Source organism: Oryx dammah, unplaced genomic scaffold, assembly GCF_014754425.2.
Source record: "Oryx dammah isolate SB20612 unplaced genomic scaffold, SCBI_Odam_1.1 HiC_scaffold_1, whole genome shotgun sequence".
Taxonomy (NCBI): Eukaryota; Metazoa; Chordata; class Mammalia; order Artiodactyla; family Bovidae; genus Oryx; species Oryx dammah.
The window spans coordinates 24137288-24156312 of record NW_024070185.1 but is presented as its reverse complement, the minus strand read 5'-3'; the positions used below and the strand labels follow the sequence as shown (position 1 = coordinate 24156312).

General features: G+C 42.9%; 1 protein-coding gene across 3 annotated transcripts in view; it reads right to left on the bottom strand.

Annotated features, from left to right (window-relative positions):
* SLC24A2 (solute carrier family 24 member 2) overlaps positions 1–19025 on the bottom strand; it is a 276734-nt gene that overhangs the window by 78435 nt on the left and 179274 nt on the right. For all 3 annotated transcript variants that reach the window (XM_040238391.1, XM_040238389.1, XM_040238390.1), the window contains exons 3-4: positions 14674–14712; positions 12379–12487 (exon numbers count right to left, since the gene is read on the bottom strand). In XM_040238391.1, the coding sequence (XP_040094325.1) occupies positions 12379–12487; positions 14674–14712 (148 nt within the window). The remainder of the gene's footprint in view (positions 1–12378; positions 12488–14673; positions 14713–19025) is intronic.

Genomic DNA, 19025 nt, shown 5'->3' with positions numbered 1-19025 from the left:
CATCTCTCTCTAAATCCCACACATCCTGCCTTTTTGTGTTGGAATTTTATGAGATCTTCTCATCTAGTGAATCACTTGGAGGGTCCCTCCTGCAGGCGGTATTCCCCCTATCCCTAGTGTAAGTCATTCCCTCCAGTGTGTCTGTTTTGAGTATACCCTGTGCGAGCTCATCAAAGGCACCTTAACCTACTTGCTTTCTGTCCTTTAGGGCAAGGAATCAACATACTCATTTTGTTAATTGAGCACCCAGCAGAGTTCCTGGCACTCTGTAGGTGTTCAGATGCTGTTGAGTTGAATTAAATCTCTGTTTAATAGTGCTCTGTTAATCCTCCTTAGCCTGGTTGCCTTTGGTATGGACGCCTGTGACTCCTTCCATTTTAGTGTTTTAACTCCACAGTTTCAACGATTCTGTCTTCAATATCTCTGCAGGAAGGAAGTCTGCAAAGAGAAAATGCATGTAGCCTCAACTGTTGGAATCCTCTTCATTGCTTCAGGATAACTTTTGCTCAACTAAAAGCCAGACTGACAATAAGACCAGTTTCAGGGGGATTTACAACATACAAAAGTGCCATCAGGAGAGTGCTCAGCATATAGAAGACAAGATGGCAGCAATAGCTTGGAAATGGAGATGAAAGAGAGAACAAACAACCTGACCGGTGCATGGAATGGATGCTGCATGCTGGCTAGAGGACAATTTGGATGTTCTCCTGGATCTCATCCTGCAGCCTGGCTGGATTCAGAAGAGTCTGCCAGGCAGAGAGAATCAGTGCTAAATTATATCCAGCCGTTGGGTCAGCACAGCTGAGTTTCTACCCTCTGATGCACAGAGCATCAAAAAATATCAGAAAAGTGTCCTAGAAGAGGGGAGGAAAAGCAATAAAATGGACAAACTTCAGCTATTCAAGAGGGACAAAAGGGCAAGAGATGAGAGAAGAATGAGAAGGCAAGAAGATTTGGAAACAGAATAAAACGGAGGGGAAAGACCGGAAGACAAAGGAAGTTAATGCCACTGAAGGGGAAGTAATTCAAACTATTCTTATAATTTTGTAGTCTACACTTCAGTTCTGTTCAGGATGTCACTTTATTGAATACTTGGCTCCCTACCACAATAGAAACAATCACCCCAAATTATGAAAAAATTACAGGATCAAAGTACAAAGAATGTTTATCCAATCCTTTAAATTTTATTGACGTAGAAATCCATTTACCATTATTCCTACTTAAATACCATAAAAAGTGGGAAGATACGAATGAATTTAAAATCCAGGATGCATAGAAGATTAAGACACGTTTCACAAGCAGTCCATTATGCACGTCACATTAAATGGCAAATGCCTGCTGTGAACCAGAGAACTAATGATATAGGAGAAGGCAGGGACTTGCAGAAGGTTATGAGCCCTAACTACATAAACAGTGGCCTAAGGACGTTTCACCAGGATTAAAAAATTAGTACAGTAATTGCTTTTCCAGATTTTTTAAATCAATATGTTGAAAAGAGGTCAGCAGGGGAGACAGCCTGTCTAAATGGGCATATTGCGAGATGCTACCTTTAAGCTCCAAGGATCAGCTCCTCACATTCTAATACTCCCTAGCATAAAGAAGATGGGGAACAGTCCTGAGGTCAAGAAAAGAATTTGTAACCTTTTCTAGATGGCTCAGTGGTAAAGAATCTGCCTACCAACGCAGGAGATGCAGGTTTGATTCCTGGGTCGGGAAGATCCCCTAGAGGAGGAAATGGCAACCAACTCCAGTATTCTTGCCTGGAGAATCCCATGGACAGAGGAGCCTGATGGGCCACAGTCAAGGGGGGGTCACAAAAGGGTCACAGCTTAGTGACGGAACCACACAACTAGATAGGAAACTCTGCGTGACCTAGTGTACCATGAATGGGAACAGGATGCATGGAAAGGAAAATAAACAAATGGGTAAAGATTTTTTCAGAAATGCCAGAGGAGACTTTTCATCATGAAGAGTTTTCTGGAATTAGATGGACTCACCATGATTTTTAATTCCTGCCAATGATGGTGGTTCTGGCCTGAAGTCCTTAGAGTTGAAGCAAAGCTACCTTTGCTATTGGCCATATGGGATTAAGTGCTGCCAGTCTGGGAAGTCAAAGAGAGAAATTACCAGCACACAAGTAGCTACAGAGGCTGTTGCAACTGCATTGCTAAAACTCAGATACAACAACGACATTTATGCTGGTTTTCAGGAAGTTAACTAGACTGGGGCAAGCACTGGCTTCTGTTCCCCTAGAGACTTACCTAAAGTGGGGGCTTGTAAAGGGAAATGTTCTCACATGGGGTGACCACTCACATCAGCCTGCAATAGGAATGTGTTTTATGAATGAATGAATACATGAATCCATACACACAAACAGGAAACAAATTTGTAGACCCTCAAGTTTATATAAACCACAATGCTGATCACTCATTATGTGAGTGTGTGTGTGTGTGCTCCTGCACACGTGTGTATCATATAGTCTCACTGAGCCCCAAGACAACCTATAAAGGACAGTTTGACATGGGTCACGAGATTCTTTTTAATGGCTGAGGTGAAGAGGCCAGATTTGGTGGCTCTGCTATCATGAGATTAGGAGAGAAATGGACCCTGACAGCAACTTGAGGATTTGTTTTTACAATATGACAACACCCAGAGGTGAGTGCAGAGCATGGTGCAAATCCCAGACCAAGAGACCCACTAGCAAGAAACCTGACTACCGTCAGGGGGAGGTGTCTCTGAATCGAATGCAAATTGTCCAACCGGCACTCCATGATGCGAGGCCCAGCTATTGAGGGAACAAAGCAGACACGTCTGTAGTGTTTCATTTGAGAGAAAACTCCTTTGAATGACGTTTCTACACCAACATGCTTTTGGAATGGGCCATCACCGACAAAATTAAAGTGCTTTTCCACCGTCACTGATTGCCCCATCCTTTGGGGGCATCATCGCTGTGGCTGCTTTCTGTCTTGGGAAACTCTGGGTCCTCCCTTTGAAGGAGTTCTAACTGCATCTCTAGAGCATGTGATAAGTTCAAGAGAACAAAGATGAAACTATAACTGAATGGATGCCTCATTGCTTTTTTATTTCTGTGTGCAGTGTTTACTTTCAAATGGCATCAAGTCAATAATTTGGTCACAGACCTTTGTGGACTTGACTTCAAGGCAAACCTGAGACAGAGAGAGAGAGAGAGAGCGAGCGAGAGAGAGAGAGAGTGCCTATTTCTACCCTCAAAAGCATTCATTTCAGGGAGACCATTCACTTTCTCTTCATGCCCCAAATGAAATGTATTTGTAATGTGTACAACACAAAGAGAGATTCAATTTCGACCATCTTTGATGTTCAAATCTGAGAGTAATGCTCTACTATTCCCCAAAGAGAGGAGCCATTTAACTTGTCCCTGCATTTGCACTATGAGAGGCATTAATAGCCTGCTTTCCTCTATCCAGGCATTTAAACGACCATCATCTTATTAAAAACAAAGCCAGCAGATTGCATTTTATTCTTTCCCAGTGAAGATTTTCACTCCTGTTGCCTGTCCACTCACCAGCTGAGGCAGCACGCAAGCATCTTTCTCGCTAATTTAAACTGATCCACAATTTGGGGTTACAATACTGCCTTTCAGGGATAACGTCTCCACATTTTGAATCAAATAGGCATGAAAATGACTTTCTTCTAGGATCAAATGACAATTTTTGAAAGTGCATATTGAAGCCATTTTTAAAAACAGAAGCTGGGGAAATAAGTTCTGCTGTTGGGTGAGAAAAAAAGAAAAAGCAGCAAGCAAGTAAAAGTTTAATCTTCATGTCAGCTTCAAGTTAACACTAAACATCAACGTTGAAGCACTGATGTGATTTTACAAAATAGACAGATGTCTGGCTGTATGTATGGGGGATGGACACATGGCTACAGACGAGAGTCCTGTGTGAGTGCAAAGTGTTTAAGCTCTGAAGGCAGACTTAGGAGCTGGGTGACCATGAGCAAGTAATGCCACCTCTCTGAACCTCAGTTTCCTTGGAGGTAAAGCACAATATTTCCCATAGCCACTGATTGGAGAATGACAGGAGGTGACTGTAGGTATGTGGCACCGAGTAATAAGCACTTCCAAAGTTCCAGTCTCTTGTTTTTTCTCTTCAACATCATCTTAGGCCTTTAGTTTCTGGCACTGAAATGCCACACACATAGTTATGGTAGATGCATACACAGACACACTCAGATACAGACACTCACACACAGACACACACACATACGCACAAACGTAGACACAGATACATATATACACATATACACAGACATCCAAACAGAGCTACACTGATACACAGACACACAAACACACACTGCAAGTGCCCTTGGACAGGAGAGCCCACTGGAGCTTTTAAGCAGGCAAACAGTCAGACGCCCGCTCAGCTCAAAGAAGCCCTGGCACGGTTAGGCCAACCATGCACTGCGTGGGTTTCTCCAGCCACTTCCACTGCCCTCGATCCCTCATCGCCTTGTCTGCCTGCCCAGGTTCCTCACTGCCCTTGAGAACTGCTCTTGAAGGTCACTTCCTCTGAAGGACCCTTTCCTGATGGCCCTGCCCTCAGGTTCACACCTAGGACGGCGTTCCTGAAGACCTGGCAAGCCCAGTGCCCCTGCCCTGACAGCTCCCGCTGTCCGTGCACCAGCCGGGCTTCCCTATTAATCTGCACTTGTCAGGATGTGCTGTTGATTCCGTGAACGTGTGCTTTCACCACCTCGGGAATGAGGGCCTTGCTCCATCACAGGGCTGATTCTAGCACTTCAGGAAGCCCCGCTCCCATCCCCTAGTGCTTCAGCCAGAGCTGGCAGACCCCACAGGGCAGGTGCTCACAGCTTCTTCCTGCTTCCTGCTTCCTGCTCCTTCCTGCTCACCTCTGGGGAGATCCTGGTTGCTTCTGGTCCAGCCTCCTCCCATTCCTGCCAAATCCTTCAACCAGAGCACCTAAAAGCAGTTACTCCATGAGACATCTTAATCTCTGCTGGGTATATTTTCCCTTTTTGTTCTTTGTGAAAAGTGCCTTTGCTCTTCCTGCTAATTCTATATAAATTTCAAAGTCAAGTTCTGAAGTTCCATAAACATATTTTTGGGATTTCAATTAGAATTGAATTGCATTTAGAATTCCATCTGAGGAGAACTGATATCTTTATAATATACCAACATTTATTTAGATCGTCTTCCATATTCTTCAGAAATGACTACTGTTTTTGCACTAAAGTTCTTAAACATTTTCTTTGAGTTAATCCCTGGCACTTTTTGGTTTTGTTGCATTTTGTTGAGTGGGTCTTTATTTATTTTATGTTTGACATTGATGGTTTATATGAAAGCAGTTGAGTTGTTCACATTGATAAAAGGATCTGATATGAGTAAACTCTTAATAGTTTTAACTATTAAAAATATTTATTTTTCCCTGTGGGAATCCCTTTGAGTAAAAGCTTATGTTGTTACTGAGAAACAAGTTTGAAAGCCTATCATCTAGGGTACAGGGAAGATGGGGAAACAATAAATAGTGGCTACTCATTTGTGAGGCTTTATGATCAAGATGTCCTGGAATTCACGTCACCTTGCATTGCCTAAGTCAGACTGATAGAGCAGAGATGCCGTCAGGATGTCACAGGATCTTAGTGGGAGGAAATTGAGGGACCAAAACTGTCCCTTCAGAAAGGCAGCGGAAAGGCTCTCAGAACACCCTTCCAGGCAATTTAAATGAAAGCAACATAAATGTGTGGCTAGAAAGTGACAGCAGAGACCAGCTGTGTGACATGAAGTGAATTTACCGTGGGGGAAGCTTGTCTGTCTTTTAATAGCAAAGAAGGCAGGTATCGTACTGTGAGTATGGTATCATTTTCAGATATCTCATTACAGGATTCTGAAGATTTTTGTCATGAAAATGGTCTTAAGAGAAACACACATCAGGCCTGGGGACCTGCTGTTCTAAACTGTCTCATGCCCTGAGGTTAAATAATCCTTCAATTCAATTACAAGCCCCCTAGGCTAACACAGTATTATCCCTGTTCTTGTGTTTCTAAGGCATCAAGTACAGTTATTTGTTAAACTTTGCTATTGATAATAAAATTGCTGTTATGATGAAAAAGTGTAAATCAAAATTTGAAATTCCACAAGGAAGGAGACATGACTGTTGCTCACTACTGCAACCATTAACTGAATAGGACTTCGTGGGTCACATCCAAAGAGTCTTTTGACAGAGCATGGATTAAGATAATCTACATGGCTAGTCATATGTTTTTCAGCAGAAACATTATATAAGCAAGCACTCATTCAATCCACTCAACAAACAGGGATTGGGATCCATGTACCTTGGGCCCTGGAGATAGAGGAGTGCCTGCCTTGTCCAAGATGTAAGGGTAGAGACAGGAGTTCAGTTCAGTTCAGTTCAGTTCAGTTGCTCAGTCATGTCCAACAGGAAACAAACAACAAATAAATATATTCATGGTGGTTGGAGAAGGCAATGGCAACCCACTCCAGTACTCTTGCCTGGAGAATCCCATGGACGCAGGAGCCTGGTAGGCTGCAGTCCGTGGGGTCGCCAAGAGTCGGACACGACTGAGCGACTTCACTTTCACTTTTCACTTTCATGCACTGGAGAAGGAAATGGCAACCCACTCCATGTTCTTGCCTGGAGAATCCCAGGGATGGGGGAGCCTGGTGGGCTGCCGTCTATGGGGTTGCACAGAGTCGGACATGACTGAAGTGACTTAGCAACGGTAGCAGCAGCAGCATGGTGGTTATGGACAAATATATTGCAGGGCAAGGAAGGTCCAGAACTCTGCTTTATTATCATGGTTTTGATTTTGCTGTTTTTCAAAAATAGAGCAGCTGAGTCAGATCTTTCTCATTAGGTAACATATGTGTGCTGACTTGAAGGAAGGGAAAGCAGGCTGGAGAAAGATGAGAACATGTGTGAAGGCCCTGGGGCAGGAGGATGCTGGGAGTTCGTGAGGAGCTGCTTGTCAATCAGAGGAGCAGAGCAAAGGGAATGACACGTGAGAGGAAGGAGAGGAGGGCAGAGAAAGAGGAGAGGATTGGAGGGGGAAAAAAAAGAGAGAGTGGGGAAGGAGGGAGGAAAGAAGAGAGGCAGGTCACAGGGGGCCTTAGGGCCACCACAAAAACTGGGCCTTTTCCTGCTGGTGAGATAGTTTGGAACTGAGGTAGGGCATGATTTCGCCTATGTCTTGGGGTAACCAGGCTCCTTAGATGGCAAGTATTGGGATATGCTTTTGCTGAGGGAGGATTCAGGGCCACTGTATAAAATCTGGACTCAGGGGCCACCAGAGAATGTTTTAAAAGGGAGGAAGAAGGGGAACATTGTATCTCTTTGTAAATCAGAAACTTGAAAAGAGGATGAAGGTTACTAAGGATGAGAAGGAGAAAGGGAACCCTTTGACTTTCACTGGGGTTGACCGTGGAGTTTCATGTTCGAGGGGGCAGAGAGCCCACTTCTGGTTCTTTTGTAGGTCAGGGTGGTCACATAGCCCTGTCCCAGCCCATGTGATGTAAGTGGAAGTCTACTTCTGGGAACACTAAGGTTTTTCTGATTTTAAAAAAGACAGCTGTACTGTCTTCTCACCCAAAGCAGGTTGCCTATGGCTTTGTCCCCTCCACACTGTGTAGTTTGCCCAGAAAATGCCACTGAACCATGGACAGATGAACTCAGTGATGTGTGTCCCTGAAACAGACTGGGTTAGATGAAAGGTGGTTCAAATTCTCTGGTATCGTCCCATATAGAGGTGGAGTCTCCTCCTCTGTGTCTTGAGTCTGGTCTGGGCTTTGGGATGGCATGACTAGTGTTAGACTATAGTACAAGTGACATTCTGGGACTTCCCAGGCTAGGTCATGGGAAGCCCTGCCCCTGTTGCCTGGGCCTCTTGGATGGTTTGCTCATGGAGCTCTTAGCCACTGCATGAGAAGACCAAGCACGTGGAAAAGCCCTGTGACAACATGGAGAGTCAGGGGCCCAGCTGAACCCAGCCTCCCAGCTGTGCCTTCAAAGGTGGCAGACACAGCAGACATGTGAGCAAGGCCCTTTTGGATCCTTTAACCTGCCCATCTCCTAGCTGAATAACATCAAATGACCTCCACTGAGACCACATGGAACAGAAGAATCACCTTGCTGATCCCTGAATCACCCAAATTCCTGATCCATGAAATTATGCAGGAATGATATGGGGGTGGTTTTAAATCACTAAGTCCTGGGTGCTTTGTTACGTATCGATAGATAAGAAACACAAACACTGCTGGATCTTGTGACTCAGGCTCAGAGGCTAAACCAACCACCAATTAAAGCTTTTAGCAAGGGCTCCATCACTGGATTGACACTTGAATGGCACAGATGAGAAATGTCTTTTCATAGGTCATCTGTCCTGGATGATGTCAAAAATGTCGCTTATGAAAAGGGACTGTCTGCTATGCTGTGCCAATGCACGACTCAGTGAGGCAGGTGCCAGGAACATCAATCAGTGCAACAGAGAAGCCACGGCAGTGTTCATGCCATCAGCCCGGTGACGTAACCAGCATGCTCTATATTGTTAAGAGGTGACAGTTTGGCACGAGGATGTGTGAGTTCAAGTGATTAGATGCAAACAAAAAGAGAGATGACTATTTCTGAGAGCTTGGAATGTTCTTGGAATGGGAAATGATTGTGAATTTTTTGGGGGGAAAAATACTGGAGCAATCTGCTTTCTTGGCAATGTGCTGTGAAGCAATTTGAAACACTGAAGTACTTTCCATATTTTCTAATCACTCAAATCCAGAACTGATTATGGCTTTCTGCATTCTCCCAGATTCATGCCACTGGAGCACTCCACGTCTTTCAGGGAGAGGCTTCACCTTGAAAGGAGGTGCCTGGATTTAGATGGCATATCTTGCTACAGCAGGAACAAACACTTTAATTTCTGTACAGCCCTACAAGGGCCAGGTGTTTCAGAAAATCACGGATGGCCTGACTCCGAGATCACCCAGATTCACCCGCTCTTATCTCACTGAAACAAAGCATAACCTTTCCACCAGCTAGAAAGACAAAAACAAGCCCTACCAGAAACCAAACTCCCTCAGACAAAAACCACAGAAATTTAGATTGTTGAGACCTATGGGCAAGGTCACACACACACAGACACAGACACACAGACACAGACACACACACACACACACACACACACACACACACACAGAGTTGTATATATACAGATCATCTCTGGAATGAACCCCAAGAAATTGGTAGCAGTCATTTCCTCTGAAAGAACTGGGGGACTGGAGAAAACTGGGAGTTTGTTGGAGGAGGACTACTTATTTTTTTCATCATAGCCCTTTCCCCCCCGCCCAATCTTATTTATTTATTTTTGGCTGTGCTGGGCCTTCGTGGCTGTGTGGGCTTTTCTCTAGCTGTGGCTAGCGGGGGCTGCTCTCTATTTGCAGTGAGCAGGCTTCCCGTTGCGGTGGCTTCTCTTGTGGTGCATGGGCTCCAGGGCACAGGCTCAACAGTTGTAGGACACGGGTTTAGTTGCTCCATGGCATGTGGGATCTTTCTGAACCAGGCATTGAACTTGTGTCTTCTGCATTAGCAGGTGAATTCTTTACCACTGAGCCACCAGGAAAGTCTCACCACAGCCTTTTGAGTTTTTTAAATTAAAACATTCATATGCTGTATTATTTTTCAATGTAATGAAACAGTAATTCCAAACCCGTATGGTACTTACAATCTGCGAGGCAATGTGTTAAATGCTTAATGAACATTCAACTCCTTTAGTCCTTATAACAACCTTATGATGTAGACATTATTCTATACCATCCTGATTTTTACAGAAACTGAGGTGCAGAGAGGTTAAGTAACTTGTCCAAGGTCACACAGCTAGTAAATGCAGAACTAGGATTCAGATCCAGAGAGTCTGGCTCTGGAATCTGTCCTCAATTACTATATAACATACCTTGCCAGAGATAAGTATACTCAGCCGCTTGCTCATAATTGAGTTGGGGCAGGTAAGATAGTTTATTTCTTCTCTCACCTGCTCTTCTGGGTAACGGTGGGGAAGACGGTAGCTCAAAATAACCAAGATGCAATCTTAAGACCATGGGGCTTTAGAAAGCTTTGTAATTGTGTGACTATCAGGGCATGACTATGGCCAGGTGGCTTAATCGTTCTAAGCCTTAGCAGCTACTGGGTACCAGGTAGCCTGTTAGACCTTGGGGACAACTGGTAAATAAATAGAATCTCTGTTCTTTAGAAATTTCCTGTGTCCTGGGGGAGACAGGTAGTAAACAAATAAGCATACAACTTGTAAAGTGGGCAATAAAGAAAAATTAAAGGATGCACCAAGAGATGACAACTGGTGCCCTCATTTATACTGAATGGTCAGGAGGTGTCATTTACACAAAGTGCTGAAGATTGGGCAAAAATAAAGCAGGGGAAAGTGGAAGAAAATCGGAGAAGGAAAAGTATTTTGGGTGGAGGGAACAGTCTAAGCAAAGACTCTGAGGCAGGAAAGAAGTATCTATTTTAGGACAGAAGGCATCTGTCTAGCTAACACAAAGTAAGCCAAAGTGAGTTTGGAGAATGAGACAGATGGTGTAGACCATGGCAAGTATTTCACCATTTTCGTATAAGCCATGGGAAGCCGCTGCAGGTTAGTAGGAGTGACATGATTTGATTTACTTTTTAAGAAGGTTACTTGGGCTGCTAGGTGGAAAATATGCAAAGAAAGAGGCAATGGAGGGAGTGGAAGATCAGCTAGGAAGCTGTAAAGATGGCTTGGAATGAAGAGCTCGCAGAGAGAGAAGGAGATACCCTTGAGATCTATTTTGGTGGTACTTTATGAAATTAAAATATTAATGTTAGCTGCGAAGTTATTAGAAAGCATAGATTCACAGGTGTGAAAATACTTTGCCAATTATAAAATTACTAGACTGAGGTAACTATTACTGGAGATGAAGGAATGAGATACTAGGGAGGCTGTAAGTTGCCCAAAGTCACACAGCTGCTTTGTGGCCGGCAGGAGGTTGCCCTGGGATCCCTCACTCACTGAGATCATTTCTCTGGGGGTGACCCTGAGCAGTGGAGGGGAAGAAGGCTAGTGACCAGGGCCAATTTCCTTGTCACATGGACCTCTGGTAAAAAGAGTATGATATTTAGGATGTTCCTGGCAAACGACTGCCCCTCAGTAAACAGAACCCAGGATCGATGCAGGAAGGCTCCTTGGAAAATATCACATCAGCTATGCAACTCTCTGGGCCACAAGGTGGAAATGTGTTATAACTGCAGTGCCCCACAGTGGGAGTGAGCCTGTGATCTTCACTTATAATTCTGGGTGAAGGTCCAGTGAGGGAAGGCAGGACCTGGGGAGCTTCTCTCAACATCCCAGGATTTTGTTGACTTCATCTGGACCCTTGAAATTACTTAGCAAAGCTTTACATTGGTAAAGAGCTCTGATTTGTATGATATGATTTATTAATCTCATCCCATGTATTCATTCACTGGCAGAGACCTGTTTCCATGTCATTTGCCCCTGTGTAACATCAGGCTCAGTTGTAAGGTCCAGGGATGAAGGTAGAACAGAAGACTTGGCAATATACAAGCCCTTTGCTAGTGGCCTAACTCCGATATTTATCTGATAAATCAGATACCTACTTCGTTGAAAAATTATTTTTTTTAGCATACTTATGCAATAAAAAAGCACAATGTATCTGGCTTCCTTGTGAGTCTAACTGGAAGAATACAATACTAGACTGTTGGTGATGGTTTATATGATGATCCTAGGAGGTGAACCAGGGTGGTTCTTCAACTGATCCTAAGCAGTTATCTTAGAGAGTGCTCTTTGGGTGATTAGAAACTTACCCCCCGCCATCTTCCAATTGCCAAAGACTAGGTACAACATTAGTGTTTTGCAGTGAACATCATTCCCCAAACTAATCCCAGCCTTGCTAAGTCATGGAGTTCTTATCTCTCTCTCTTTTTTAAAGATATACAATTCATCAATTTATCCTGATATACAACTTCATTTTGAAACTGAGGAGGATATGTTGAAAGAGAACTGTCATTCTAGCTGGAAGGGAGAGAAAAAGCTCTTTTGTCTGCTCTGCCTGATAACAAACTGTATTCATGCTGGAGGCATCAAAAGACAGAATCAGCAAACAGACCTGCGCTCCTGTTCCTGCTACAAGAACCTCTGCTGGTGAACTGGGTGGTGGTAGAAAAAGCGCACGGAAGGGCTGGGGCTGCCTCTGGCAGAGGTGACACACGAGGACATTAGCGGGTTTGTGATGGAAGCACAAACGTGTTTTAGGAAGACAGGCCTTTTCATAGCCTTTGCCTCTGCCCCAAACAAGTGCCCAAATCAAAGCCTGATGCTTACCTTCAGCGAGTGGGTCAAGGGTGTGTATCATGAGCTGGAAGATGCTGTTCCTCATGAGACTGTTGTGGAGAGAGGCGGAACTTCCGCCCCGCTGCAGACGCGGCTTCACCTGAGCAGAGGAGCCAGACAAAGATGCCGTGAGCTCAGAAATGCAAGGCAAGCCCCTCGCCGCATCTGTCATAGCATCACACGCAATCGAACCAAAGATGTTTGATGTACATTCCTTCAAAGTCTCCGGAAGGAATGGCGTTCTCACATCCTTTCCAACTAAAGGGATTAACTGCTATCGTTTCTTGAGAACCTAGTATATGCTGGTCAATGTACTATGACCTCCATTAGTTGATCTCATTCTCAAACTTAACTCTATGAACTAGGCATTCTTATTGTTTCCTTTAGACAGCTGAAGAAATTTAGTCTTAGAGAAGCAAAATGACGTGTTTGGGTCATAGAGACAAAAAATGGAGGCTACAAGAATGGGTAGCAGGTCTGCAACACTTAACATCTGTTCTCTGAACCAGTGGGTAGTCTCTAAAATGTTTGGATTGTATACCCTATAAGTAAAACTTTTGAGTGTGTATATGTGTATCTATATATATGCATATGTATCTATCTATATCCAGACACATACTAAAAACTAAAATAAGTGCATATATACCATAAAACATTTACAAGAGTGGAAATTATGAAGACTAATATAGAAAGTTAACAACAGAGGTGCTAATATTTCCCCCTTCTCCACAAAGGAACATCAGGCACACATTTCAGGGTACCCCATTCCATGTGGGAACCACGGCTCTCATCCATGAAGCCTTACAGTCTGTGTTAAGTGAGATCTGAAGAGAGAGATCCTCCTATTATGTCTCCACAAGAGAACCTTCCTGACTCCAAAGGGGCCTTTAGTTTATGGGGTTTTGCAAAATGTTTCATCACACTACACATCTACAAGGAGGCTTCCTGAGAAAAGTCCCACAAAAGATGCCGTGACCAAATACATTTGGAAAGTGCTACATCCTAGGCTAACTCACCTTTAGAGTTTTAGGATATGTATTAGACACCAAGATACACTAAGTCTAACACTAAAGAAGTATGATTAACTTGGCTAACTTGGATAGTGTTTATGAGCATTGCTCATTCATCCCTTATTTTGTAGAACACTTATTAACAATGATCCACGTGTTTGGAGGCAAACATGAGTCAGCCTGAAGTGTTGGTAAAATGTGATTATATGATACATGGAGAAACCTGAATTTTTTAGGGTGATTTTATTATACCTGATATTCTATTAGAAATAATATTTCCAATTCTACAGGGTTTGGGGAAGAATCCGAGGGGATGACTGGTATTTCAGAACCAGACTGTGGTTCACAAAGGAAGAGCCTAGGTCTGTACCCCTAGCCCAGTACTGGATCTGGTATATCCTATGGATTCCCAGTGCATGTCAGAAGTTTCTACTCTGAGCATCACAGGAGGAAGAATGGGGTCATATGTATCTTCATTACTAGTCCTCTCAGACTCAAAAATCTGCAACTTAAAAAAAAATGTGCTGTGTTATTTGATTCAGAAGATTAAGGCTTAGAAAATGTTAGGGGCAAGGTTAAAAGATTTGAATAGAGTTGAAATGTAATCACTGATGACTGAACATAAAAACTCTGAAGGTCATTTCCCTGCCAAGCTACACAATACAAAATGTGATGTGTTAATTGGATAGGGACTGGAAAATGTGTTTGCTGTTAATAATATGTCATAATCACTGTTACTATGTTCCCTTATTTGGGGAAACCAAATGAACTCTTCTATGGAAATGTTCCTTATCCTATATCTATAGAACTTAAAGCATTCTTCCAGGCATTATGAATATATTGAATGTATAGAACTTCATGCAGCATTTCTTTTGATGGAACCAAAAGAAATTTCCAACCAAAAAGCCAGGTGCACATGCAGATACATAAAGAAATGGATACCAAGCATTAGATCCCTCACTGTCCCCAAACAGCAGCTCAACATCCCTTGGAATGGAATTTGAAAATACCTCACTCTTTCAACTTTTTCATGCCAAGTGAAAGAGGGAACTCAAATCCTTTTGAAACCTAGTCCTAGAAATCATTTGTCACTGAACGTAAGAATTCAGTTGACACTAATACCAGGACAGAACATTTGTACACCCGCAGATTAAACCCTTTAAAGATTCCAAGGGAGAGAATGACTTGTTGAGCACAAGAGCCCCTCTTCCGCCTACCCCGCCCCACCCTGTCCACAGGCACAGGAACAGGCACAGACAAGGCCACTGCTTCCTACCGGTAGAGTCTGTTCATCCTTGTCCCTGGTTGTAGAGGACTGCACAAGAGGAAAAGGTAGAGACAAAAGACAAAGAAATAAATAAACAACAAGTCACATATAGGTTTTGCACTTAAAACACAAGCATCAGTACAGGGCAAGATTTGGTTCTTTCTGCTCCTGGGAAAGACTATGCTGACACAGGGAATTAAGAGTGTACGCTATGTGTTAAGTGGCTTCAGTCGTGTCCAACTCTTTGCGACCCTATGGACTCCTCTGTTCATAGGGATTCTGTAACCCACCAGGCTCCTCTGTGCACGGGATTCTCCAGGCAAGAATACTGGAGTGGGCTGCCATGCCCTTCTCTAGAGGATCTTCCTGACCCAGGGATCAAACCCATGTCTCTTACATCTCCAGCACAGATAGGTGGGTTCTTTATCACTGGTGCCATGTGGTTATTTAGGTACTTTCACTTGAAAGATCAAAGTTGAATGGCCAACCCAAATACCCAGTGACAGAAGGAAGTTAAAGTAGTTGTGATCTGGCCATCCAGCGGAATGTCATGTGGTCACCACAATGAATGAGGTAAGTACACATCTGCTGACATGGAAGAATATCTAAGATATATCATTCAGTGAAAAAATTAAAACCCTTATTTACCATTTCATTTTATAAAAGAAAATAATAATACATTAGCACATATAAAGAAAAAAGTTCTGCAAGAATCATTAGTGGTTATTCTTTTTAGTGGTTAGTATCAAGGGCTGAGATTACAAGGATGTGTCATGGTCCATGTCCTTCAGAGGGAGTCAACATTCACCACCTCGAGTGTGGTACATCAAATAAAGCCTGAAGACATGAGGCCGCTGAAGTGAAGACTAAGATCATCACACATGGAATCCAGATGACCCACCTTCTTTCCTGCCCCACCCCTTCAAGTTTTTCATTCTGAAAAAGGAAATATTTGTCCCTTTGAGAAAAGTTGACTAAAACACAAGGGCCCAGGAGGGCCAGCCATTCATTGCCTGCTTAGTCACTCAGTTGTGTCCAACTCTTTTGGGACCCCACAGACTGTAGCCCACCGGGCTCTTCTCTCCATGGGATCCTCCTGGCAAGAATACTGGAGTGGGTTGCCATTTCCTCCTGCAGGGGATATTCCCAACCTAGGGATCGAACATTGATCGAACATCAATCTCCTGCACTGGCAGATAGATTCTTTACCACTGAGCCACCTGGGAAGCCTGGTTGGGGAGAATATAACTCAGACAAGGGGACTCTGGCACTCTTCCTCCAGGTCCCAACTGGACGGCTTAGCTTCCTCTATGAAATGAAAACTCCTTTTTCAACAGAACCAGGCATAGTCCTACAATCTTTCCAAGAGTATGCAGGTACCCTGGGAACTTCCTCATGATTAGACCACTGTCTCTGTCACTTCCCCTTGACTATCGGTTCAAAGAGCAAGAAGAAACTGGAATCTTTCCCCCGTCTTGCCTCTGGTCCTCCCATTAATGTCTTTGCTGACCTGTCTTCAGGACCAATCACACACAGCAAGAAGAGAAGATGTAGGCAGAACTACTTTAACAGCTTCATGGGCCCTGGGTTCTCTTTTTTTAGCCCTACCAAACATGTCACAGAAAGAACATTCAGATGCCCCCACACTCCACCTAAAATATACAATTTTTTTTTGCGTAAAAAAAATGGGAAAGATAATTATAACTTTGCATTTCAAATTACTGGCTATGGGCAATTCATTGAATTTATGATAGGCGTGCTGGAAATGTTGGAAAGTGATGAAACTGAACCTGTGATTTGGTTTCACATGTAAGTTTTAAGAAGACTAACAGAATACTTAATAAAGTTGATAATATACATTTTGTTGACATTCAATTAAATATTTAATAATCTTGTAGATAATTTTTGGATTTTAGAGTCGATATCAACATGTTTTTTTCTTCTGGTTCTAGACAGTTTTGCAGACCCTTGAAGAACCTGTAAGTTTCAGGCACAGGCAGAAGTGGTTAGGTTGGAGGTAATTTCTGAGTACACATCCCTACTGGCTCTGTGGTAAAGAACCTGTCTGCCAAGGCAGGAGACACAGGTTAGATCCCTGGGTTGGGAAGATTCCTCTGGAGAAGGAAATGGCAACCCACTCCAGTATTCTTGCGTGGGAAATCCTGTGGACAGAGAAGCCTGGCAGGCATGGGGTCACAAAAGAGTCATGACTGAGTGAATAAACACTTTCTGAGTATACCTTACAGGCATGACTAAATTTGCCGTAAGCTCCTAATACGGGGCTCTGTCTCAGTGACTTCTCTAGAAACACTAATAAGAAAATATCCCTGATTCCCTAGTCCCAGGAACATGCTTGGGGAAGTGGAGTGGACGTGAAACTGTCCTTTGATTTCTGTTTCTGCTCTGAAAGGCACCGCATGATCCCATTTCTCTTTGGCAGTCCTTTTATTTTCTCATCTCCCACATCAGACAGCTCAACAAATGGCCCCATATTCTACAGAACAATCCCCCAGGGAAATTATCCAGGGCATCCAGCTCAGCCTTTGGACACACATGGAGATTAACTGTCAGAGCACGCCTTTTCAGTTAGCAAATTTACACCTTGTGGTTAAATGGGAGACAAATAATTATAAGCTGAGATTTGATACCCCAGTGATACTATGGAACATGAAGGAACGGGATGGGACTGAGGAAAGAAATGGGTGGTCTTTATAAGAACAAAAATATCACCAGCAGAGAGAATTGATTCAAAAGACATATTTAAAAAAAATTTGAAGAAGAAAAAAAAAAATCCAAACCTGTTTTTTGGTCTGAAAGGAAGAAAAAAAAAATCTATTCCAATGACTTGCTTTTTCTCTCACAAGCAAGGAGGCTCATAAGACACAATAGATGGAAAGAAAGTGCTTTGTACATAGATTCTTTCAAGATAAAACAGTGCAGGGAAAGTTCTAAATCCTCTGCAAAATTTCCCACTGCCTAATGTTAGCACAAGTTGACATCATTAGTTTACTTTCAAGTGTAATTTGCAGACATGAATATACATCAGGTTGCAACATGTACATTTATATACAGACACGTGGCAACTGAGGTCATTCAACACCCTCCACTTTCCTTTTATGTAGCCTTGTTGCAAAAAAAGATGAGAAATGTGACATATGATGGTCACTGTTCATTTTCAGGGCTTCACCCACCTCTACTCATAATTCCCAATGCTCACCTGACTTAGCCTCCATCTAATCATTCCTTGAAGTAGCCTCAGAGTCCTGGAAATGCGCCTCTAATTATGTTAGAAATTCAATTTTAAAGCGATTTAAACTACACAGGAGGTAACTAGTAAAGGACTAGAGAAACGATTCAAATGTATACATCCTGTAGCGTTTCTAAGCACTGGATTATTTAGCTAAGTGTCCAGGTTTTGGGTTGGCTTCACTGTCGTGATTTTCTTTTCAGGGCTATTGAACATCTGCTTTATTCCAACTCACTGGATGTCACAGAAAAGACAACTTCTTCAAAAGAGGACCTATGTGATTTTAAGGATTAATTTTGGCTTCTGTTTTATAAATTTCCTTAATTTTAAACACACTTAAATATCATACATTTGGGCTACACTGATTTGAAAGCTCAAATCCTGGTGGGCTATTCCAAGACTGTTGCCAGTTATAGGAAAGACTTGTTAAGCCAAATCCATAGTATTCCACAACAATTCTTGAGGAATACATATTTTACTTAATAAAGTATCCTATAATTCAATCCTATAATTTAAACTAACCCCTTCCCTAATTATTGCAGGTAACTGAACAACTGAGATGACGCTATTAATATCTGTTGTTCTTCCTGATGGAAACCCAATTCCATGTGGCAGTTTTGCTACTAGTTCAAAATGCGTTTTGAAAGTGCCATTCCTCCACCCCTGATAATAAAACACACAGCTCATTTACAAAGCATTTTTAACTCTATAAATCATTCACAAATCCTTAAATCACCTTTCTTCCTTTGACCCTTGAAAGCCATTGGTTAAAAATGATTCCCCTGGGACCTCCCTAGTGAGTCAGTGGTTTTAATTCCACACTTCCACTGCAGTGGGCGAGGATTGGGGAACTAAGATAATATGGCCCCCAAAAAAGAGACCCTTAATTTGAAGTAAAGTTTTTTTTTCTTTTTAATGTATGTATTGAAGGATAATTGCTTTATAGAATTTTGTTTTTTGTCAAACCTTAACATGAATCAGCCATACGTATACATATATCCCCTCCATCTTGAACCTCCCTCCCATCTCCCTCCCCATCCCACCCCTCTAGGTTGATACAGAGCCTCTGTTTGAGTTTCCTGAGCCATTCAGCAAATTCCCGTTGGCTACCTAT